We start from the raw sequence: 25419 nt of genomic DNA, 5'->3' as shown, positions 1-25419 counted from the left end.
AGGTAATCCCAATCTATGAGAATAAAAAGGCATCCACAGCAGGCTTTTATCCAGCCAGCTTCTTTGAGACCCTTCATGGGTTTTGAGGTCTACAAAGTATGCACTAAAATACCCATACTTCAAAAAGCAATAAGGCAAATAGTATAATCATTATTCCAAAAGTTACAATGGTAGTGTAGGCATACATAGTATAATTTAGTTACAATGTGTGGTACTGTTTCTATTATATAACCATATTAATGGTTTCTTTCCTACATAATTATATATTCAGCTGGGTTTCAGTTGAACACAAAACCATCCTTGTACCACCACTGATAGTTGGCAATAGCTCTTTGATAGCAGTTTTATGCTGCTGTAGAAATTATCCTTGAACTGAAAAAGTCCACAATCCAATGTCCAGTCATTAAACACTATCATATTTGTGAAGAGCTTCTTCCAACTTCTGGGTCACTTTTTGGAAAAATATTATTTGTTGTTGTAAGAAATGCTGCATCTGTGATTTAAAGTCTCTTACTCGAATTTGATGGAAGTGGTGAATTTCAGCCAAAGTGGCAAAAGAAATAGTGTTGCAGCGATCCTGAATGCCATCAGCCTTCTGGACCTCCATCTTCCCTTCTTCCACATGTCGCCTGCTCTCCTTTACTTTGGTAAGAGCTCCTGCAGTTAAAAAAAAAATCATATATAACTAAAGTTACACATACCCCAATGACACAGCCACATTACATAGAATCTTGGGTGTTGTAAATACTTGCCTAAAACTAATTTAAAATCCTTTAGAATTTAAAGTGATGAACTGTAATAAATCATTTTAAGAGAGAAGAAAATCTGGTAAAGTTTCTGAAAGCATTCCTACTGCTCTAAGTTCACTTTATCAAAAACTAGGATTTGCCATATCAGCCAAGTATCTGTAGAATTAGTTGAGAGATGCAGTACTTAAGCACAAGAAACTATCCTCAAAAAGGACAAACCAAGAAACTCTGCTATTTTCACAAGCTTAAGAGAATTACAGTGACTTGAGAACTTGTTAGTAGCAATTCTGCTATTCTCTTGGACACCATGGCACAGTCACACAGGCTGCTTGGCAACGTTACCAACACACGAGAGGCCACCGGCATGGGCCCTTATTCACCCAGAGTCCACACCTAACTGAAGTGCCTGGCGATGAGGAGTGAATTACACATGCGTTCCTCATCCTGACAACCTCTATTAGGAAACCCACATCTGGAGGATTGGGAACTTGAGCAACTTGAATTCATCACTTTTTCTTTAGGGACTACAGGGATCAGTGAGTTTTAAGTCTGCCCTAATGATGGCTTGAGAAATAGAGTTGTCAAGGCTTCTTGTCAGAAAATGTCGCTAGAGGACTATACAGGAATGGGAGGACTGGTGGCTTTGGCAGGTGCCACACGAAGGTGGACTCTCTTCTGGAAGCACAGTTATATGAAAATACAAAGGCTGAGGATGCTTAGTGGTAGGATATTCATGGGCACCTGGGAATGAATGATAAAGCTCATATCACCTAACACAGCCAGCTTAAAATTCGGATTTCCTGGATTGCAACTATGATTCAACTAAAGCTTGCTGGAAGACAAGAAAACTCTGAGAGAAACTGATAGGACACCTGGCCTGCGGTCTAACATGGCACTCCTGAGGGGGGAAAGGGAAGCCTTCGTTTAGGAGGTAAAGAAATCAACATAGACAGGGGAAGCGACCCTATTTCCAATTTTTCTCAAATCACCTACAGAGTAATATAGAATTAACTAGTATTAAATAAAACCCTTAAAAGTAAAAGGGCATGCTTCTTTAGCACAGTGTAAAACCTGAGAAATAAAGAACTATGGATAATAAATTTTATACAAATAAGTATATATGTGTAGGAACATACATACCATACATTTATCTTCATGTATTAATTTTAAATGAGATCCTATGTGAAAAGGAGAACCTTGGAGCAGAAAAGGCTGGCAAGCCAAGGTGCAAATGCCCACCTGCACTGCTTCCCTTGCCTGCAGAGAGCTGGGCTCTGCCAGACAGAGGGTCGACCCACTCAAGCCAACGCAGCCACATGTGAGCCCCTGCCTGAAGACCAAGGAGCCATCAAAGCAGGGGCACAGCACCTCCAAGGCTGACGACACCAGTAAAGCCCTCAAATTTCCCCGCTTTAGGCTAAGGTGAGAAAAACTTCTCCCTACTACAAGAAAAAAGTAAATTCTTGTAACAATACCTGTGTTATATTTAAATGGGTTTTACATTTTATATGCAAATACTGAAGTTGAAAGACCAGAAAGGAGGTAGAATTCAAGGAGTGAATATTTCAAAAGGACAACTCCAAGCCAGGCATGGTGGCACGGGCTTGTAAACTCAGCATTTGGGAGGCTGAGACAGAAGGATTGCGGTTTGTGTACAGCCTCAGCTACTACTTAGTGAGGACCCTTTTCAACTCAATGAAACCTTGTTTCAAAATAAAGAATAGAAAATAGGGCTGAGGGTGGAGCTCAGAGGTAGAATGCCCCTGGGTTCAATCCCTATTATAGCAAAAAAAAAAAAAAAAAAAAAAAGACACCTACATATAAGGATTTATAAAATACATATTTAAAATGATTTAAAATAAAAGTTAAAAAATAAATGTCTAAGGTGATTTAACTATTTTTTCATCTGATTTCAATCCAATGAACTAAAGGAAGGTCCTGTGCAATGTTCAATTCCTGAGGATAATACACAGGGTCCCACCTGCTGACAGGCAGAGGTGCCTGTGTAGTAGTTGTTGCCTAAACTGCAATGTTCTGGAAGTGTGACTTGCTAAGTTATTACAGTCTGGACTTTCAGCACAGAGAACAGTCCCTTGGAGAACTCCAAAACCTGGCCCAGGTTGTGTGAATGTTGACTAAGTTGCAGCTTGTCAAATTCTCAATCAGATTGCCATATTTTTAGAAACCACACTTTATTACACAGAAGTGCAGATGTGCATCTCTAACAACCAATTTAGAAATGAACAAGTCAGAGGTTTCTATCAAAACTCTTGGATACAAGTATCAAAATCTCTCTGAGGCCCAAGGGCCTTCTGGCATTTAATACCTTTAAGCTTTCTAAGTATACATACCAAAGAAGCTAAGGAAAAAAGACTCACTTTTCTTCCAAGTATGAATTGATTAGTAAATAATACAATGTTGCTATTTTTTAAATCCCCCAAAGGTTGGACTCTGAAACAAAAATCCTCTAAAGAAACATTTATGGAGGACCTAAGGCACACAGGGCCCACTGACAGAGCAGAGCTTGCTATTCTAGTCCCCACCCTCCGAAGCTCAAAGTACTCAGGACACAAAGTAGAATAGGACCATGGAGTAATTCTGCATAGATGTGGCTTTCCCTTAGACAATATGTGAATGTGTCACAACAGAAAATGCTGCCTGCCTGTAGCTACCTGCTACAAGCCACATCCTGTACATAAGAAACATACAGTAAAAGGTATCTGCCTCAAAAGTCATAATACATGCTAGGCACTTTCCTCACTATAACTTACAATAGATAGCCCCTATTTGTACAAGGAAACTAAGGAAGTCACTTGGCATTCTGAGCTGGAAAGTCACCCAGGAAACCCAGTAAAAGCCAAGGTGGGATCTGAATGCCTAAATGACTTCAAAGCAAACATAACAAATAAGCAGAAAAGTAACTGGTGCCTGAATAGGCAACACAGTGAGGTGGCTAGGTGGGAGAAGGATGCTGGGACTGGGACTGCTGGGGCCTTTGCTCCCCACCACCAGCCCCCAGATACCTATGCTTCACAGCCGGCTCCTTCCTTGCCTCCCTTGTATGGCCCCTGGCTTTTAACACATAATTCAGAAAGTACTGTGAGTGTGCAACGCAAACTATTTAGATTTTAAAATTTCCCTCTGGAATTCTTACTTTACACCTCCTTCCAGTCATTCATTACAGCTGTGACGTTTGATATTTATAAGATGCTTTTCTTATCTTTGTAGCAACACAATTATGTTTAAGTCATAAGACAAAATATTGAACAAGAATCACATAATTCCTTATTTCAAAAATCTAAGTTCAAACTTAAGACAAAGGAAGTGCCCTATTTTTTCCTTTCCTTTTCTCTCTTCCCTCCTCTCCCTGCTCCCTTCCATCTATCTTCTTAAATCCTATTAGAAGTTCCTAAGGATCATGCCTGCGAGCCAGGATTCCTGATTTAGAGACAATGGCCCCGATGGGATGGAGCCCAAAGGCGTCAGCAAGAGTAACTGGAATGAGATTGTTGACAGCTTTGATGACATGAACCTCTCGGAGTCCCTCCTCCATGGTATCTACGCTTATGGTTTTGAGAAGCCCTCTGCCATCCAGCAGCGAGCCATTCTTCCTTGTATCAAGGGTTACGATGTGATCCTCAAGCCCAATCTGGGTGCCATATCAATTCTGCAGCAGATTGAATTAGACCTAAAGGCCACTCAGGCCTTGGTGCTGGCACCCACTGGAGAATTGGCTCAGCACATAGAAAAGGTGGTCATGGCATTAGGAGATTACATGGGCCCCTCCTGTCATGCCTGTATTGGGGGCACCAATGTGCGTGCTCAGGTGCAGAAGCTGCAGATGGAAGCTCCCCATATCATCGTGGGTACTCCTGGCCATGTGTTTGATATGCTTAATTGGAGATACCTGTCTCCCAAGTACATCAAGATGTTTGTATTGGATGAAGCTGATGAAATGGTAAGTTGTGGATTCAAGGACCAGATCTATGACATATTCCAAATGCTCAACAGCAATACCCAGGTGGTTTTGTTGTCAGCTATAATGCCTTCTGATGTGCTTGAAGTGACCAAGAAATTCATGAGGGACCCCATTCGAATTCTTGTTAAGAAGGAATAACTGACCCTGGAGGGTATCCGCCAATTCTACATCAACGTGGAAAGAGAGGAGAGGAAGCTGGACACACTGTGATTTGTATGAAACTCTGACCAACACCCAGGCAGTCATCTTCATCAACACCCGGAGGAAGGTCGGTTGGCTCACTGAGAAGATGCACACCCGAGACTTCACGGTCTGTCCATGCTTGGAGATATGGACCAAAAGGAACGAGATGTCATCACAAGGGAGTTCCGATCTGGCTCTATCAGAGTATTGATTACCACTGACCTACTGGCCAGAGGCACTGATGTGCAGCAGGTTTCTTTAGTCATCAACTACGAACTTCCCACGAGCAGGGAAAACTACATCCACAGAATCGGTGGAGGTGGATGTTTTGGCCGTAAAGGTGTGGCAATTAACATGGTGACAGAAGAAGACAAGAGGACTCTTTGAGACACTGAAACCTTCTACAACACCTCCATTGAAGAGATGCCCCTCACTGTTGCTGACCTAATCTGAAAGGGGCTGTTCTGCTACCTAGCCCCAGCCAGGGTTCAACTCTGGGGGCTGAGGAGGAGCAGCTGGAATGGGGAGGGAAGGGAGCCAAGGGATGGACATCTTGTCATATTTTTTCTTTTTTCTTTTTCTTTGAATAAATGTCATTTTTTGAGGCAAAAAAGTCCTATTAGAAGATGATAGAAATTATAAACTACCACCAAAAACATTAACATATAATTCCTTTAGGAATAAAATGGTTTTGTGTCTGTTTGGTTTGATACCCCAGCTACAAAGTACTTTACTTTGCAAATTAGGAAGGACAGAGGGAATCATTTGGAAGAGTAAGCACCCAGCTGAAAGCCAATTCCACTTGGAATTTCAGTTTGACCCACTTAATTGGAATTCAAATCCAATTCCAGGATTGCAGAAGCAAAGAGATGAGGAGATATTTGTGTTAAAGAGACATGGTTCCTGTTTAAAGGGCTTGGATGGATTTCCTGAGGTGAGACCAAGCATAGATGTCTGAACACAGACCTATATAAAATAGTATGCAAAGGTATTAAATAGCATACTCTTAAAATAGCAACAGTTGTATATAAGCAAGATTATGATTCCACAGAATTGTAACCCTTGGTTTAGAACAAAATTTTTTAAGAAAAAAACTTCTTTAACTGAAATGTAGCTAAATGGATTTTCTCCCAGACCCACCTTCAAAAGGAAAATAAGTAACAATAAAACACAATGATAGCAATGCACTAAGAAACTAAGCTAAAATAAAAATCACAAGTATTCCATCCTGAGTTCAAGAGATAGCAGATTGGCTCCTTGGATGGGAGAACAAAAACCAGCTGTGAAAATTCAGAATCAAAACCTCAAAAGGCTTCAACATCCTAAGCCAAATAAAATGATCTTTTATAAAATATAATGCAAAAAAATTTGATATCTATTTCCACAAGAAAGCCATTGTTTTAAAAATTTCGTTTCACATCCCTCCAATTAGTTTCTCCTAAACATCGTAACTTCCTTCCTATGAAAAAGATAAGCTAATTATTATGTAAACTAATTTACTGAGTGGAAGTAAACAAGTAAACATGGCATTTTTTAAACAGCCCAGCCTAAATATAGGGACAAATGGTAAGTGTTTAAACACCAGGGGGCGGACACACAGAACTACTTTCTAGGCTTCCCAGGAAGCTTCCTTCTGCCCCACCTCTATTACCCACTGAGCTGCTAAGCTTTGAAATCACACCCCCACAAAGTGGAAACCTATGGGTTCCAGTAAAAATGATATTACAAGCATTGGTAAGAACTGAAATACTATTATTTTAGAATTAGAAGTTGGGTTTTGTTAAAATAGCTATGTTTTCACAATTGATTTGACAGAAATTTTACCTATTTCTATACTTTACATCTTTTCATATTTAAAATTTTAAATTCACAAAAATTTTGTGGCAGAGGTTTTGAGGCAGAAGTTGCAAAGTTTTCAATCAGGTCTAACATGTAAGGAGTAGGAGCCTGGAGAAGAAAACTCTCAGGGCAGAGTTAGATCATTATGGGCTCGCTACTTCTAGGACAGCTTTAAAAATCCAATTTGCAATGTCCAAGGCAACAACTGGGGAGGTACAACCAGCTGCAGGACTGTAACAAAGCATTACAGCATTCCCAAAGAATCCTCTCAGCTGTACCACATTTTCTATCAAACCCAATAAGGGTAAAATAAAAGTCAAAAACACCACTCAGAATGTAAGAAAAGCGATCACACATTTCTATCATGGAATGGATACAAACAGGCAAGGTTCTCAAAAGCTCTACTGTTTTCTTTTTTCTTTCTTTCTTCAAAAGCTTTACTTGTGAAGTGGCAATTTAGGAGGAATAGGCCCTGGCCCCACCCCAGAACAGCGTCATGGCCACACTGCTTTCAAAACCAAAAGGGAAACAAGGGGTGAAATGATACAATGAAAGCTAAGGTCAAAAGAGGCACTGTTAAAATAAATCCCATAACTCCTGATTAGGGCAAATTTTTTAAAATAAAATACCTAGCAGTGATCAGAGGACAAAATATTTTATGACAAGAGATGTAGTATATAGCTTTGAGGATGTTTCTTGGGTTAAAAGACAGACATTATTACTTGGTTATATCTGGAATAATACAGCACATGAAGAATTTTTTTTAATGAAGGAAGAAACTGACAATACAGAGTAGTATAAATATATATATTTTTTAAAAATGCAGGAACATTTCTTGTTCAGGAGACATGACTACTCACATGAAGGTAACGAAAGCATGAGGTAGTACAGCCTTCCCAAGTCACATTACTGGAATAAACTGTTGAAATGTACTTGCAGTAGAGGAAAAAGTATTGCTCAAAATGAGGCTGTATCCTTCTAACCAGATCCCAAACAGGCAAAAAAAACCGCAGGCCGCCTCCAGGTGCCCCAACACTTCCACCCCAGCTCTGCAAAACGGGCAGAAGCCCTCATATAAAGTTTATATGTTGAGAGTGACATTTCGACAGAGCATTCAATTATTAAATTGGTTTGGCAAATTATTCAGGATTCTCCACAGAAGACAAAGTTCACTCAGAAACTAATAGCCCTGAGACCCTGTTCCTAAAGAAGAGGGAGGAGCCCCAAGGTCCTTCTCGTCACTCCAGGCCTGCCAAGATGTCCTCTGGGAAGGCGAGCCTCGGCTCATCAGGTGATGAGGGCAAAGGTGGTGCCAGATTGTCTGAAATGTTTTAGGAATAATCTCTCAATCTTACAAATAAGAGACTGAGTCACTAATCCAAATTCCCAGAGCTAATTTGTGGCTAGTAACCCACCCTCCATGCACCATGTTGCATTCAGGAGACAGGCTGCTCGTTCTGAGGTCATAGGCTGAGGGCTCAAGGAAAAGACTTGAGATGGAGACAAGCCTGCTACCCTGTTGGAAAGGGCCCTTCCATTTCCACAGCTGGAGAGTTAAAAGGAAAACTGAACCAATGTTTTTGCTTTAGGACCTGTTACAAATAAATCTCCAAGGCTCCAATGTGCAGACTATCTGTACCCAAAGCAGACTATACATGCAAAATCCTTAAAAGGGTTCATTTTCCTATTTATTGCAATTACCCAGCCTCAAAGAAAGGTAATTTGCCCACCTTCAATCACCAAACCCAGCTCCATAGAATTCTAAATTCTCTTCCACCCATCTTTTACTTTTTTTTCCTTTTATCTTACCAAAGTAAACCATTTTGCATAGTTTTAAAAAAAAAATGCTCAGGCTGGAAAGAATGAAGCAAGAAATAACTATGTATTTCTTCATAATATTATATATTAAACTAGAGGAATTATATCAGTCATGTTAAGCAATAAATACAAAAAATAAGAACAAAAGACATTTCATTGATTATTAATACTATTATCTTAAAGGTCTCAAAGTAAAAAAATCATCTTGTAAGTCATTATTTATAAAATCTGTATTTCATATATAAATGTTTATGTATAAATATAAAATATATATGTACTTATATAATTTTATAAATAATGATCGAGGAACTCAGCACCATTTGCAAAAGCATCTCATTATTTACACAGCATATCACTAAAGTATTTCCATCAGCAAAAACAAATGCTCGAGAAGCATGTCAACGTGACTGTGTTTTTCTCACATCAGAGCAGTGGAGCTCTGGTGTCATCTGGCCCCTTGCACGCATTTAAAAGCCACTGCAAGCTGAACTAAACAAACAGGGAATGCATTTGCACTCCACTCAACTGTACTGTTATTGATTTGCAGGGAGAGACAACTTTCCTGGCAACCTCTGACCCAGCAAAATAGAGAAAAAACCCTCACACACTGTACTGCCTCCAGCATTTTAAGCAGCACCAGCTCCACACTCCCTTCAGTCGCTGCCCTTTCTAATCCCCTCTCAACACATGCACTTCTCTGCTCCAAGCACTCCCAATCCTATGGTTGCTCTGGCTCTCAACTTTGCCTTTCTTTCCTCACCCAAGTCTCTTCTTCTTAGTATGTTTTGTTCTTCTTAAAACCACTTATACAAAAGGCCCAGTCACTAAGCAACAGAGATCCAATGGCTACGTTTTCTCCCTTGGGGAGGGAAAACAAGCACCTTTCTAAATTTTGAAATCACAAATGTGCCAAAAATATCAAGCATATGTTCACTACTATTCTTCCCAGAAAACTGAAGTTAGGTTTGAGGGACAGAACAGGACACAGGCTGAAGGGCACAGGGACAGCTGGGTGGAAGCTACTCCAGACCTAGCCTGTTTTTCTTCATTCCAGTAAACAAGTAAAATGTTGAAAGAAAATGCTAATTTGGTTGATGGGGCATATTTCCTTTTTACCATCCCATCCCTGGTTTCCATACCTCTAGCAGCTCTGCTAAGGCCCATTAACTTCCTCCCTTCCTCTCTCCTTCCTCCCTCTGGGTTTCCACTCACTTATTGGCTATCCCTCCCCTTCTAGGTGCCAATATTTACTTTGTGATGGTCTTTGAGTATAGTACCAATAACCATAGGGCGACATCACCTTACAGAGAGAGGATGGCTGTGCACCCAGGTCAAAGTCACAGGAGCACCTGCTCCTAGCTAACCTGTGCCCTGCAGACTGCATGTCTCCTTTCTACCCAGAAAGGAAAGCAATCATCACCCCCACTGACAAAGGTAGAAAGTGAAGCTTAGGGAAACTAAATAATGTGACTGATGATGGTTGCCTGTATGTGAACCTGATCTGCCTGACTAGGCACAGCTCCCTTTAACTGGCCCAATGGACACTGCCTCTTACATGGAAATATCAACCCCCACAGAGCAGGCCACGCGCCCTTGGAAGCCAACATATCTCAGGGACAAGTGACCCAAAAACTGACTTCAGGTCCTTGAAATTCTATTCCTGAATCAAGTCATACTAAGTGGGCTCCAGGTTTGGACCATACTCATAAACTCTGAAGGGTGCAAATATTAATACTGTGCTCCAGTCAATGAAAGCAATTTTTGAAGAAACTAAAAGTCCTGAAGCTAAGAGATACCAATATTCAAGGATAAACTGACGTTCACTTTCACTTCATAAATGTAATAGATTGCAACCGAAATTTAGAGCCATTTTATTTATTCATTTTTGTTTTGCTTGTTTGTATTATAATGCTAGGGGATCAAATCCAGGGCCTGGTGTGTACTAGTCAAATACTTTACCACTGAGCTACAATGCCACCCCCCAAAGAGCAGTTTTAAAAAGGAGGGTCAAGACAAACAGAATAAATTGCAGGAAAACCTGCCTGCTTGTTGATGAAAAATATTAATCATTTAAAGAATTCAGGTCTCTAAGTTAAGTTTGGTTCTTAAGATATAATAAGCAGTCTGTGCTGAGTAAAAGCCCTGCTATGTACTAAATAAGTAGCTCTTACAGCTTCATTCAATAATCACCTAATATCTAAGGGCAGAATGACATTCAGTATGAATAGAAACATTCACTAGAGTATAAGTGTCTTAAAACATGATTACTTTTACTCACTATGCATAAATATTCACACAGTTCACCTTGTTCCAAAAAATGAAGCAAGAAATCACATGATTATATCTCCTGTGGCTTTTTTGGTAAAACAAGCTGTTCATTATTGGAAATTTTTTGCATATAAAGGTTCTCGTGTTTCAGCTTATAATAAATATTAAATACATGCCTGAAATGTAGCTCAGTAGTAGAGCCTGTGTCTAGCATGCACAAGGCCCCAGGTTTAATCTGCCCTCCCAAATCATTAAATATGTGATAAGATGACTAGAGGATAGTTTCAAGAGAATCCTATAAACAAAGTGTATCTTAATCTCAACAGTGTTTAAATACAATGGTGAAGATGTTGATTTACCTATGGGTAAGCAAATATAGATGAAGACCTTATAATCTGACAATAGGGGGAAAAAGGCAAGTGTTGTTTCTTTTCCTAAAATATTTTGTATCTACAGAATCTTCCTCAAGCAGTATCATATATGTTTGCAAGTTGCTAGCACTTTGGGTATCAGCAAACCCTTCACATTCAACACACACAATTATACCAAAGAGAAGAGTAAACTTTGGAAATGATTTTTAATTCAAGGTAAAAACTTTAGGTTTTTTGGTTCTAGGAAGATAAAGGGAGACCCAGGCACCAAAAAATAAAAAATAAAAATAAAAAATAAATAAAAAAGGAAGCTGCTAAACAAGGAAGGCCCTCCATATAGGACCAGGAAGAGCACTAAGTGGCACTCACTCTTCATAAAGTCCCAGGAGAATGACGCCCAGAGCCAGGGCCCTCCAGAAGCTGGATCCTACCGAAGGCCTCTGAGAGTGATGTGGTTAACCGGTAGTTAGAATATTTACAACAAATTTATTTCTTGCTTTTAAGGATTTTCCCCAAAATATCTACTTTGCAACTGCAACTCTAATCCTTCCTCTAAAAGCTCTGGCATTACCAATGGCAGGCAGCTCAAGCTTCCCGTTTTCCTTAGTGTTATCACTGCGCCCTAAGGCCAGGCGCCTCACAGAGCCTGAGGACCACTAAGCTCCAGCTAGTTGAAACAAGAGCGCTCACCCTCACCCTCGTGGTTCTCCTGCTGCTCCATGTTGGCAGAGACCAGGTGTCCAGTGGCTGTGAGTCTTTACTCTGGCCACATCTGGACTCCTTGAATGAGATCACAAAACTAACTAAAGACAAAACAAAGCACCTAGAAATATATCAAGTTTTAAAATGCAAGTCTTAAAACATGAACACTTGGAGAAGACCAAGCAGACATCTATTCGAACCTAGTTAGATGTCTTGCTGCAGATGACAGGAGTTAGTTTCATATCAACACACAGTACATAAGCAAGGGTCCTGGTGCTGGACTGGCAGCCCAGGTTCTCCAATGGCTCTTGTTAGGAGAAAGTGCCTCCTCATGCTCTCCCTGGCCCCAAGTGGAGGTGCTGCTCTGTTTATTAGCCTGTTTACATTTATTTTAGTCTGGTTTTTCTTTATCTACCTAGAACCCATATTTACCTTTAATTAAAATAATAAAATACCTAGAAAGTAGGATTTCCTAAGAATCCCTTCACCCCATTTCTGTCTTTCCTTCTAATCCTGCTCTCCTTCTCACCTTGCCTATTTCTATTACCATGTCACCATTTTCTATCACCCAAACTTAAAACCTCAAGGGTAGCCCTAACCCTCTGGATAGCAGGCACCTCACCAAGTCCTCCTGTTGAGTCTACCTGGTGGATGTCTTGAGTTCATTGGCTCCCCTCCAAGGTCACCCTCGTGCCTGCACCTTCTAATAGCCTCCACATCTCAGAACATCCAATAGGAACAACTTCCCAAAACCCCATTTCAGAAAGTGGGGCACGCACTGTACATACCCCCAAGAACTCCAGGATTAAATTTCTGTGGTTCAGTTCCTGTCTGTGAAATTGGGATAATAAGAGTGTTTACCTCAAAAGCTCTCAGAAGATTTAAGTGGACATAATGGATGTAAAACATGAAACATCCTGCCTGGCACATCTAAGTCCTCAACATATACTCACTATTTTGAATAAGATTGAGTTATCACTCTTTATAACCTTTAGCAACTGCTGACTACCTACAAAATAAAAACCTTCTAGTAAACATGCCAGTTATCAGTGTAAGGAACACAGGTCTCAAATGAAGGATAAACGTGAACTCAAATTCTGGCTCTCCTCACTGGCAATGTGATCCTAGAAATCACTTAACTTCCTTCAGCCTCAGTTGTTCAGTCACCAAATAGCGACAATACACCTTTGGGGGAAGTTAATAACTGCACTGCATTGTATAGCATCCCCTCAAATTCATATCCACCTGGATACTGTGAGTATAACTTTATCTGGAAATAGTGTTTGCATATATATTTAGCTGAGGTGAGGTCACATTGGATTTAGGGTGGGCCCTGAGTCCAATATGACTGGTGTCCTCAACAAGAGAAAAGGTGTAGAACAGATGCACAAGGAGAATGCCCCACAATGGAGGCAGGGACTGATGTGATGCACCTACAGGCCAAAGAACCCCAAAGATGGCAGCAGCCACCAGGAGCTGGAAGAGACAAGGAAGAGCTCTCCCCTAGAGAACTCTCTTTTACAGGGAGCAGGGACCCGCCACACCTTCACCAGACTGCTAGTCTCCAAAACTGTAAGAGAATACATTTCTGTTCTTTTAAACTACCTAGCTTGTTTATTCATTACATTAACACTAGGAAACTAGTATAATAGCTAATAACTAGTGTTTAAAAACATGAGGCAACTGAGGCTGAGAGAAGAGACTTGAGTTGAGGCTGGCAGGAATTGCATCCCATCTGGTTCTTGTGCATGCTCAGGACCACTCTGCACTCATGCCCTCTCCTGCATGGAATTAAGACATCAGGTACACGCAACGCCTGAAATATGGCCACACAGTAAGTACTCAATGATTAGTGGCAACTGCTATTTACCACTCATGCTCCCATTCCACTAACCTGTCCTCCATGTCAAACATCAACAAAGCTTTTCTTTATGGGCCAGAGAGTAAATATTTTAGGTTTTGTGAGTCAACAAATGAAATCAAAGCTACTTTACATAGTCATTAAAAACAGTATTATTATTTTTTTTTTTATTTTTTTTTTTTTTGGTGGTGGTACTGGGGTTCCTGGAAGCCCTTCTACCTCTGGGCTACACTCCCAGACCTATTTTTACATTTTTTTAAATTTGGAAACAGGGTCTCCTAAGCCAGCACGCGTGGCTGGCTTCGAACCTGCGCAATCCTCCTGTCTCTGCCTCCCAAGTGCGGGGATTACAAGCGTGCACCACCACGCCCAGCCAAACAGTATTATTTTAAAATATAGAAACCATCCCTATTTCCAGTGCTATAATCAAACATGCCCTGGTTGATCTGGCTTGCAAGCTGTAGTTTGCAGATCCCTGCTCCAAAACATCTCCAGCCATCTCTGCTGGTGGCTCTACAGTCCCTGCTCTGCAGGTCACTTTATACTCCTTCCTGTCCCCTCTCCCCACTCCTGTAGATAAGTAGGGCTTCTGCCATCGTGCTTTGTCTGAAGTAGTGCAGAACTCCCCATTCTACTTTACCCCAACTCACCCTTTATAGTTGCCGCCAGGACCTGTCCATCTGAAATGCAAATATAACCCCATCAATACCCTGATCTTCCCTGATGCCTCCTCATCACCTCCAACAGTAGCTGTTATCAGCAACCCAGCAGCTTATCAAAAACATGTGCAGGACTTTTTGAAGGACACAAACATCCATGGCATATGACTCTGACTTTCAGATTCCACAGCTTCAGGGTGGGTCCCAATTTATACTTGTAACCACTACCCAGCTAATTCTGAGAGGCCAAAAGGATTGAGCCCCTGACTTCTGTCCAAAAGGTTCCTCCCATCTGGACTGTCCCTCCCTTGCTCTGCCTGTTTAGCAAACTTCATTTGTTTAAAAAACTCTTCTTAAATTTAACTGGTAGAAACCACCCTTGTATGCATCTATCTACTCCCCACAGTTAATTACACCCCTCCTGCCCTACTTGACATCGTGGCGTATGCCCAAGACTATGTGTCACACTGTATGGTGACAGACAGTCGGTCGCCCTTGTTGACCCGAGTACTGGGAGCCAGCATATCAACTCTTAGGTGCTTGTCATGTCTACCCTAATGTTCTTCCCATTTAGGTTCTTCCAAAATTATAACCATCTTTCAAAGAAGAAACCAAATGCTATGTACCCAAGCACTGATGACCACTCTCCATCCTCTAAACTCCTCTGTACTCTCTCTCTCAGCCCTGAGTTAAATCTACCTTTATCTCAATTCTCCTTACATACATCCTAGTTCTTGTCTCCAAGTCAATCAATGAAGTGAAGGCACTCTCTCTGAATCTTGTCCTCTGAATTAAGCTAAAAGGACCCTAATAAAAGTATTATAAAGCTTACCAAAGAGGACAATCTGTATGTATATACTTTATACAAGTTTAAAAACCAGTAAATCAACATAAAGAGGTATCATGAGATATATGATGTTAATAACTCTGGCACATAAAGCATTTTCAAAATTATTCTCCCCTACAATGAATTTTGGAAATTCATTTTTGGAAATTCATTTCAACAACATCTAAACCCAAGACTTTTAAGTCACTCATATATTAATGACTTTCATCCATAAAACATAACCAGATCACATATTTAATTCCCGTATACTTTTATTCATTTGTTATTAACTTTTATCCACTCTGTTATCTATTATCATAAAACATAAAAAACACAAAACATCCAGCTGTACCCTCTGTAAAGCTCTCCCCTAGGTACCTGCTTGGATAAATCCCTTACTCCTTCAAGTCTCTGCTGAAGTTTTGCCTTCTCAATGAGATCATATCAACCATACTTTTTAATACATCATTCTGCTTCCCATGCCTTCTTTCCCCACTCCACTTTTATTCCCCCCAACACATATCATACTTCAACATATAACTTTTTTGAGTTAATGAGTCAGCCCTGGCACCTTCAATGGTGCCTGGACTATGATGGACATTTAAAAATTTGTTCCATAAAATATTTTATCTTTGGCCAGGCACGGTGGCACACACTTGTAATCCCAGTATTTGGCGGGGGGTGGCTGAGACAGGAGATCACAGATTCAAAGCCAGCCCAAGAAACTTACCTGGGAAACCTCCCCAGCAGCCTGGAGGCCAAGTTCAGATCACTTTCACACCAGAAGCACCCGGTGGGATAACCCTGGGACACATGTCTGCTGATCTGAACTAAATGTGTATAAATGTTCTCTCTTATCAGTTGATAAAAGGGTACCATGCTTCCAGCTTACAGAGTGTCACACACACACAGACAAAACACTATTGAAACCAGCCTGAAACAATGTCTAAATGTTTACTGCATACTGAAGAGTTATGTGTTTTCTTTTTTTGCAGTACTGGGAATAGAACCCAGGGGCATTCTACTTTCAAGCTATACCCCCCAGCCCTATTTTTTATTCTTTATTTTGAAACCTAATTAAATTATAACGTTTCACTGCTATACTAATGACTCCTTGGGCTTTTTGTACTTTTTTCTACAATTCAGATGGTAAGAGGCTGCTGAGAGGGACAGTAAGATTACTAGAATTATCTTTTAAGGGAAGAAAGGCACTTTCCATTTAAAAAGCACTTTCTGCTTTTTTATAATTAGGCATTTAATGAGTCACTACTATCAACTCTAATCTTTAACCCTCATGATGACCTTGTGAGGATGTGCTCCCACTTGGCTACTGACATAACTTTTTAGGATAAACTGTGCAAAGCTCCCAGCTCCACCCATGCACTGCCCAGCATCCACAGATGGGCCTGCTTCCACAGCAATGAGATGGCATGCATGACTTCTGAACTTGGCTAACTCAGCTTCCTCACCAGACCCATCTTCACTTGTAGCCTGAGGATAGTCCTTCCAGGAGCAGAATGCCCCGTCCTGCTGTCCTCCAGGCAACCTGACACAACACATCCATCACCACAACTGGTTGACTAGTCTCAGAACCCAATGTGGAACAAACAGAGCTCTATCCACCCCTCCCTCCCGAGTAACTAGAACCTAGTCTATGCTATCTTTAAAGGTGGAGTGATAAATGGTACTGGTCTGTCTTCTGAATATGACCTCATCAAACAGGGCTAATCATGATTGTGCCATTTTATTAGTGATAACTGATAAGTTGGGTCCCTCCTCCACGTGATCTCACAGCAGAACAGGAAGCGGAAGCCAGAAGCGGAGATGTTGCGAGACTCCAGAGGCCTCGAGACTCCAAACATCCCGAGACTCAGGATGTCGCTAGAGAATCCCAATCTGCCACATGACTCAGCCAGCCAATCAGGACTATAAGCAACTCTCCAGATGTATGGCCGTCAGTCCCTTCCCCCACGGCTGGCTGACACTCCGGAGGGTGCTGGGTCCAAATAAAACAGCAGTCTCTGATAACCTGGTTGGTGGGTGTTTTTGCCTCCCTCCTAAACCCCCTAACTCTATTTTCAACTATTCAATAATCATTTAGCTAATATCATGAAGCTTCATAAATATATTACAAATTAAATCTGATATTAAAATTTCAGTTAAAATTCTTGAAATACTATAAAATTTTTTTAAGCCAGAAGAAACATAGATTAAGGGAAATGTTTATGGTTGTAAAAGAATCACAAAATTTCTCAATTGTCTGGATTCCACCATCATGCTTGGGAAATTTCATTTCTGAATAAGGAAGAAAGTCCAATGGAGCCCACAGGTGCCAGGAGTTCTGGGAGGAACAGGGTGGGAATACAGATCCCCCACCTATCAGATGTGCTGTGCTCAGTGTAACAGACTGAGTTTCTGGGTGTGGCTTAGAAGGGAACTGTACAGCTCAAGAGAGAAGGTCTGGACACCACTGGCAGGGTAAAGACAGCAGCCACCTAGCTTCATGACCAAGATGGCCCTTGACCAGTCACACCTACACTTTAACCAAGGAACTGAATCATCTATTTCAAAAGCCACAAAGGTTACCTGAATTCCACTAAGAAAATCCAAATTGGACCAAAGGTTAAGACAATAAGTGATGTCTCTTTAGAAAATAGGGTGAGGGTAGGGGAGAAATGGGTTCAATTAAGAGGGATCTAAAACAATAAAGATGACTAGCTGGGCGGGGTGGTGCACGCTTGTAATCCCTGCACTAGGGAGGAAGAGACAGGAGGATCGTGCGCAAATTCGAAGCCAGCCACACTGGCTTAGGAGACCATGTTTCCAAATAAAAAAAATGTATAAAAATAGGTCTGGAAGTGTAGCCCGAAGGTAGATGGGTTTCCAGGAACCCCAGTACCACCAATAAAATAAAATAAAATAAGGATGACTAGCTTCAATTTCCTACCTAGAGGTTTCAAAATGAGGAGTGTGCAAACAGCCCACTTCTTAGCCCTTTTCTCTTTATTTCTGGCACTTCCCTCTCGGGGCTATTCTTAGCCACAGGAGAATGGGGAGCCGCCTGGAAAGTCTCAGTACAGTCCAGTCTTACCTTGGTTGCCCTGCCTGCCAGGACTCTGGCTATCTTTAATTAATGTCTGAGGGCTAGAGACCAACCCTCCAGTGATAAAAAGAAGCACAATAGTGAAATTCTACCCAGCTGGACTGACAGGCCCACTGCTGCAGTACCTTCCCCAAGTCTGCAGCTATTTTTCTGTTGTAAAGGGGGCTCCATCTGGAACACTTAGAAAACAAAGAACTAGATTCTGCATATCTAATTTAAGAGCACAAAAAACAGGACCACCTGCCTATTTATTTATTTAGTCCTGCCTCCCTGTTACACACAGCTCAAACAAGGTTTTACCAACAAATCAAGTATTAATTTATACCCTGCCCTTGATATAAAGAAATTTTATTCTAAGTGACTCCCTCCAGCTGTCTAGTACACAGTTTAAAACAGATATAAAAACATTTCTCACAATTTAACTTTTATGATCTTTCCCTTGTGCAATATCCTCAAGAGAGAAACGTAAAACTTTTTTTTTTCACTTTGTTTTCTTTTTTTTTGGTGGTACTGGGGTTCCTGGAAGCCCTTCTACCTCCGGGCTACACTCCCAGACCTATTTTATATATATTTTTTAATTTGGAAACAGGGTCTCTTAAGCCAGCGAGACTGGCTCCGAACCAGCGCGATCCTCCTATCTCCGCCTCCCAAGCACGGGGATTACAAGCGTGCGCCACCACGCCTGTCTCACTTTTTCTTATTGGTGCATTGCTGTCATACATTTTAATGGAGTACAGGATGGTAGAGGCATACATGCACACATCTCTCATTTAGCCCTTCCCCAATTCCCACCCCATTACCTCCCCCCTCCCTCCTTCTCATGTTTGTCTTAGTGAATTTGATATGTTTATGAATGTACGTCATGCACATTATGGAAATGTAAAGCTTCTAAATCACAATTTGCTGCCATCCAGATTAAGCTTTCTTAAATTCTAGACTAAGCCAAGCACAATGGCACATCTACAGGGTGTTCCACGTACAGGATCCCAGTATGTGGAAGGCTGAGACAGGAGGATCACAAGTTCAAGGCCAGCCTCAGCAAGTATTGGGAATCTCATCAACTTAGCAAGACACTGTTTCAAAATAAAAAAATAAAAAAAAAAGGAGGAAGTGGAGATGTAGCTCGGGAGGTAGAATGCCTCTGGGTTCAATCCCCAGTGCCACAAAAAATAAAAATAAAAGAAAATTATAGACTAACATTATCTTTGGAAGCAAAACTGAAATACTATGAAACTGATAATGGCATAGCCTATGCACCCCTCCAAACTCACCAGCACTATAGGGGCACTCTGTAGGCAGTGATGATAGAGAAAGGGAGAAGATAAAATGCTATCATTTCAAGAAATGATAAGCTAACACAGGAGTTGCAGGTCACAGACAGACCTGTGCCTAAGTGGGGAATCAAATGAGCTGCTTAGGTACAATGATTTTAAGGGACCACTATTAGGTCAGAGCAAATTACGAATAAAATTCAAATTCTCAATTCCCACCCTATGTACTATATAATACAGCAAGCTACCTTCTTCCTTCCCACACTTTATTAACCCAAATACGTCTATTTATCTAAGATGCCATTAATTGATTTAAAAAAATAGAATTCTAGAATTATCTTTCAGCTGAAGAAACCATATGGTTTTCTTCATTTGTGCTGAAAGTAGTGCACTAAAACCTTTATTAACTTTAAACAATGGCTTCGGTTTTGCATATGGTCATAAAAGTCAACCCCTACATTTTAAAGTATTTGAGTTCCCACCTTCACTCTGTAGCTGGGACCTCACCAGGACAACATCCATGGCTGCCAGCAGATGGACATGCCCAGCGGGAGAATGCCTGTGCATTCTATACAGAGGGACCTAACAGAACCTGCTTCCCCTCCCAGTTGTTACGAATTAAGCCTGCTTGAAAAGGAATAGATGCCATGAGATAACCGAATTTAAAAAAAAAAAAAAAAAAAAACTATGGGGAAAGTGCATTAAAAGATAACCAATTTGCTAGAGAAACTCAGGGTTGACAGGATTACCAGTTAAACTATAGCCAAGTGTCCAACACAGTGCTGTCCAACAGAACTTTCATCAACAATGGAAACAACCCCTATCTCTGTTGTCCGGTATACTTGCCACTATTAAGCATTTGATATAAGGCTGCTATGACCACAGAGCTAAATTTTTCATCGCATTTAATTTTAACTTACTAAAATGTAGTCCATGGGCACAGAACTGAATAACACAGGTCTAGAACACTTGAAAAGCTGACTGACAACAGCAGTATCCTGGATATGAAAAAGGCTCAGTGGGACCTAATGTTGCATTTCTTTCCCCAAGAACCAAGAAAAATAATCTAACTCTTCTTCCTGTTTTAGTAATTTTAAGTATTATCAACTCATGTTCAATCTCACTGTAGTATGAACCTCCTAATTACAGTTACAATATGTAAAATGTTGAAGTAGTGGAAGACTTTAAACAGTGGGAACTCATGAAGTAAAATAATTATTTTGAATTTTTTTTTAATGTTAAATGTCTCCCTAAGTTGAAACTTTGGACTAAATACAAGAAAAGATTAGTTAAACTGCTTAAAGAGTTTTACTTGTCCTTTTTTTTGTTTGTTTGTTGTTGGGTTTTTTTGGTACTGGGGATGGAACTCAGGGACTTTCTACCTCTGGGCTACACTCCCAGACCTATTTTATACTTTATTTGGAAACAGGGTCTCACTAAATTGCTGAGAGCCTCACTAAGTAAGTAGCTGAGGCTGGCTTTGAACTTGTACAATCCTCTTGTCTCAGTCTCCCAAGTACTGAGATTACAAGCGTGCGCCACCATGCCTGGCTTTATTTGTCCTTTCTGTTCTCAAAAGTAGTAGTTTTAACCTTTGATATGACTGTGCTTTAAGACCTTAGTGGGGGGGGGGGGGACAACCAGTAAACAAACTCCCCAAGGGGTCAGACAGAAAGAAAACTGTCATTCATTCCAACATCAACTGCTTGGTCAGGGTATTGTATTGGAAGAAGAGGTGAGCTGCTCTTCACAACCACAAATGCGAAACATACTCAGAAAGCTTTCCCCTGGCTTAAGAAATTCATGTCATCAGTACTTCTCAAAATCGCCAATGCTAGCACCCTTATCAAATACTGGTTGTAAGCAAATGTTTTGCATGCTACCACTTTAAAAGGCAGTAGATTCTAAACACATGTCATCTAGGGACACGGGCTCCCTGTACATTACACACCAAGGTGGCAGCAGCAACAAACTATATTGAATATCAACTGGTGTTCTTTCCGAAGTTCCTAGAGATTATGTTTAGTGTCCATGACTCTGCTTAAATGACATAAGACACTCATTTTGATGAAAATTTTCCAAATCCCAAGAAACAGGAGACAATTCCAGTTCTATGATTATGAACACACTACTATGAAATCCATTATTCCGTATCTTTAAAAAATGCCAATAAAAATAAATAAACCAGGCTTAATAGACAAAGTGGACTACTACTGTAAACTCAAACACCATTCATTTTCTAATACATAATTTCAACAGCAGGGCATTTGATAAAAGCCAAGTATGAGACCTGAATGAAAATACAAACAGCAAATGAAGTGATATCAAACCTGGGGTGGACAGTCACCTACCTGCACAGTGCTGCAGGTATGTATACCTGATTCCAGCTCTCTTTCAACTATTTACCAACAATTTGCATAAACCCACAGAAATGTGTAACTAAGCAACCAACATGGGTCCAGAATGATGTAATATATGATGCAATTTAAATATCAAGGTGCAAAATTAAAGGGTCAAAAAGTCAGTTCTCTCAGCAACAGCCAAAAAGGATTTATCATTTATGACCCTCCCCCCAAAAAAAAAGAAAAGAAAGGCACGGGGGATGTAGATGTAAGTTCAGCATAAGCCTTTTATCACTTAAAAGACAAATTTGATCTTAAGACTGCACTTACAAATTGGAAAATGCCAAGAAAGTTACTAACGCTTATTAAAAATTAGTACTGCTGATGTCCAGGATAACAATTTTGACAGCAGCAACAACAAATTCAAGACTGACTGAAGACACAAACTTCTACTCCCCTCACATGTTAAGACCCAGAAGTCTAGTCACACTAGGAAGAGGAAGGAGAGAAGCAGAGAGGAAGGAAACGGATAGGAAACTGCTGTCTCCAAATGTCTAAAGGCCTGATGGGTCAAGAAATTAGATTTATTTTGGATGGCTCTAGGGAACAGCAAGACCATCAAAAAATTAACTTTAGTTCAAAACAATTTGAACTAAATAAGAAAGGTCAAAGATCAGGGCTGTTCATAAATGGACTGGGTCATCTGGACTGGCAGAGAAAAACACAGCACTACAGGCCATACCTGGTTATCCAAGGAGGTGTCCTCCAGCCAGGGATGCTAGGGTTGAGTACTCACTCCTCCACCCGCCCTACATGCTGGACTTCTGCAGGCAACACACCTCCCTGTGTTCTCTCAATCGATAGAGGTCTTATGTCAGAATGCACATTAGTGAGTAATATTAGGACAAGCATTACTGCTATAGCTTTATTTTAAAATTTTGAAAATCCCAGTGCTTTAAGAAAGGTTGGGTACACTAAAAACTACTACTAAAACATAGTGGAACAGCTAACTCAATGGGATACCAGAAACAATACTCAGATTGTATGTATTTGATGTATTTATTTCCTAAGCCATTTTTTAAACAATACCCGTCACCTCAGATGATTAAGAGTCCAAACTAAAAATGACTGCGTTGATTTTCTGAAATTGAGTGGGCTTTTTACCTTATTTTTAAAAAGTTGCAATAAAAGAAGCCTATGCAGAAAGTTCTCATTCAGCCCCAACTCAAGAGAATGGATCCTAACCCCCTTACCAAGGCCAGGTTGAGGTGTGGATTGTGAAAACAGGGCTTACCTTTATTTCCAGCCATCGTCTTCTTCCCCATTATTTCCTCTCATCGCTAAGTGACAGTGCAGTGTTCAAAGGGATGCCTAACATGGATTGGGTCCCCCTCCTCATTCTACCTAGTCACAAGATTACAGACCTGAATCTTTCAAATTCCAAAATGATGGCACGGACTTAAAAAGTGCTTTCAGAAGTTCCCAGAAGTGTACTCACTCCCTGACTGAAGGTACAAGCTACCTGTCTGACAAACCACAGAACACTCTAGGGAAAAGCCTAGAGGTCCACATCCCTGCCCCATTCCAGATCTGCAGAATAAACACATGTCCCAATCCGCAGTGGTACCCCCTGTCAAAGTCATAGCTTTCAGCCTGAACAACACATTCCACACCAACTGCCATGAAAGCTAGGCTTTACCTTTCTGGACATGGATGATGTCCGGGAAGTTGGCCAGGTGGCCCTGATACAGCGCTAACAGGTCCATTACGGGGTCCAGGTCCTGCCTGGGCTGCTCGGCGAAGAGCTCGCCAATGGCATCGTAGGCATCTCCGGTGAAGGCGATGGCCTGGTTCAGGCCCGCCGAGAAGGCTTGCTGGTCCAGCTCAAAGGCCTGGCTGAGGCCGCGGAAGGACTGGCCCACCTTCTGGTACTCCTTCTTGAAGCCCGTCACCTGCTTGCGTGCGAACTCGTTGGCAGTGTGGTTGAGCTGCAGCGTGCTGTCGTCCATCTTCTTGGTGAAGCTCTTGAAGCCGTCGATCTTGCTCTCCACCTCCTGAAGGTCAAGGGCCGCGGCGGGCGGCGTGCTCAGGGTGAGGAAGAAGTTGGCGCCCACCATCTCGTCCTTCTCCGCCTTCCTCTTGCCCTGTTTCCAGGCCTTCTCATCCGTGCTGCTGGGGCACGTCAGGAAGTGCTGGAAGACGTCGCACTGCGCCAGCACGGGGTGGCTGGCCATGTGGTTCATCCACCAGATCAGGCCCTTCCGGCGCTTGGAGATGAAGTCCTCCTCGAAGCGGCCGGTGGCCTGCTTCTCGGGCAGGTGGGGCACCGAGATGACCGGGAACTTCTCGGCCAGGCGCGCGTACAGCCAGTCGAAGTGCTTGTAGCGCCGATGCACGGGCACCTGCGTGTGCGTGGGCACCAGCTTGTAGGAGATGTAGCTCTTCATGCCCTTGAACTTGGTCTGCTTGGTGGGGTCGTCGATGGTGCACTGGAAGGGGTAGGGGTTCTCCTGCCACTCGGGGCCGTAGGGCCCCAGCACCACGCACAGCTTGTCCCCGTCCTTCACGAAGCCCGACGCCTCGCCCAGCACGAAGGCCTCCCCGCCCGACTTGACGAAGGTGGAGAAGCGGTTGAGGTTGCGGCTCACCGTGGCCGAGCTCTTGGTCCCCGACGGGTGGTGCTGCGGGGGCGCCGCGCTGCCCCGCGAGCCCAGCGACAGGTCGGCGCGCGTGGACAGGCGGTAGCGGCCCGGGCCGGCCGCCGCCGAGCCGTCCAGGTCGGGGTAGGCGCCGCTGCCCAGCGCGCCCGGCTCGTCGGCCACGGTGGAGCTGTCGTCCCACTCGTCGTCCCAGTCGTCGTCGCTGCCCTGGCTGGCCTGGTAGCCGCCGTAGAGCTGCGGGGCGGCGGGCGGCGGGGCGCCCCCGCCGTAGGGCGGCTGGAAGGCGGCGGGCAGCGGCTCGAAGCCGCCGGGCGGCAGGTTGGCGTAGCGCGCCGGGCCGCTCGGGCCGCCGTCGGCCGCGGGCCCGGGCTCGGGGGCGCGCAGCACCTGCACGTAGGAGGCCGGGAAGAGGCCGCGGTCGCCGCGGCTGTTGACGCCCTCGAGCCAGCCCTCGATGTCCTGCTCGCTGCACAGGCTCAGCACCTCGTGCTCGCGCAGCGAGATCTCGCCCGGGTTCTCCGACCTGAAGTCGTACAGCGCCCGGGCGCGCAGCGCCATGGTCCCGCAGGCGGCGCCCCGAGCCCGGGCCCGCCCGAGCGCCCCGCGGACCCGAGCCCCGAAGGCAGCGCGCGCCGCCCGCCCGAGCGCCCTCCGCGCCGCGCGCCGCAGCCCGACTGCCGCGCTGGGCCGCCGGCCGGGGGCGGGGCCGCGGCGCCCACGTCCTCAGGGCGCTAATCCACGGCCGAGAGCCGCGCGCCAGGCCAGAGCAAGCGACGGCCGAGCTGCCG

General features: G+C 42.8%; 1 protein-coding gene and 1 pseudogene across 2 annotated transcripts; one reads left to right on the top strand and one right to left on the bottom strand.

Moving 5' to 3' along the window:
* Nucleotides 1-403: 403 nt before the first annotated feature.
* Nucleotides 404-25189, bottom strand: SNX18 (sorting nexin 18; the record flags this gene model as incomplete). The annotated part of the gene is made up of 2 exons (XM_080712666.1): nucleotides 404-657; nucleotides 23671-25189. 2 exons carry the CDS (start codon nucleotides 25187-25189, stop codon nucleotides 404-406), a joined length of 1773 nt encoding a protein of 590 aa, XP_080568792.1.
* On the top strand, nucleotides 4168-5364 carry LOC308269429 (eukaryotic initiation factor 4A-I-like; annotated as a pseudogene). Its single transcript has one exon. The product of its transcript is annotated as a eukaryotic initiation factor 4A-I-like (transcript).
* Nucleotides 25190-25419: the final 230 nt, after the last annotated feature.

This window comes from Muscardinus avellanarius, assembly GCF_963383645.1.
Source record: "Muscardinus avellanarius genome assembly, chromosome: 1".
Classification (NCBI taxonomy): domain Eukaryota; kingdom Metazoa; phylum Chordata; class Mammalia; order Rodentia; family Gliridae; genus Muscardinus; species Muscardinus avellanarius.
This window is presented reverse-complemented; position numbering and strand designations above follow the sequence as displayed.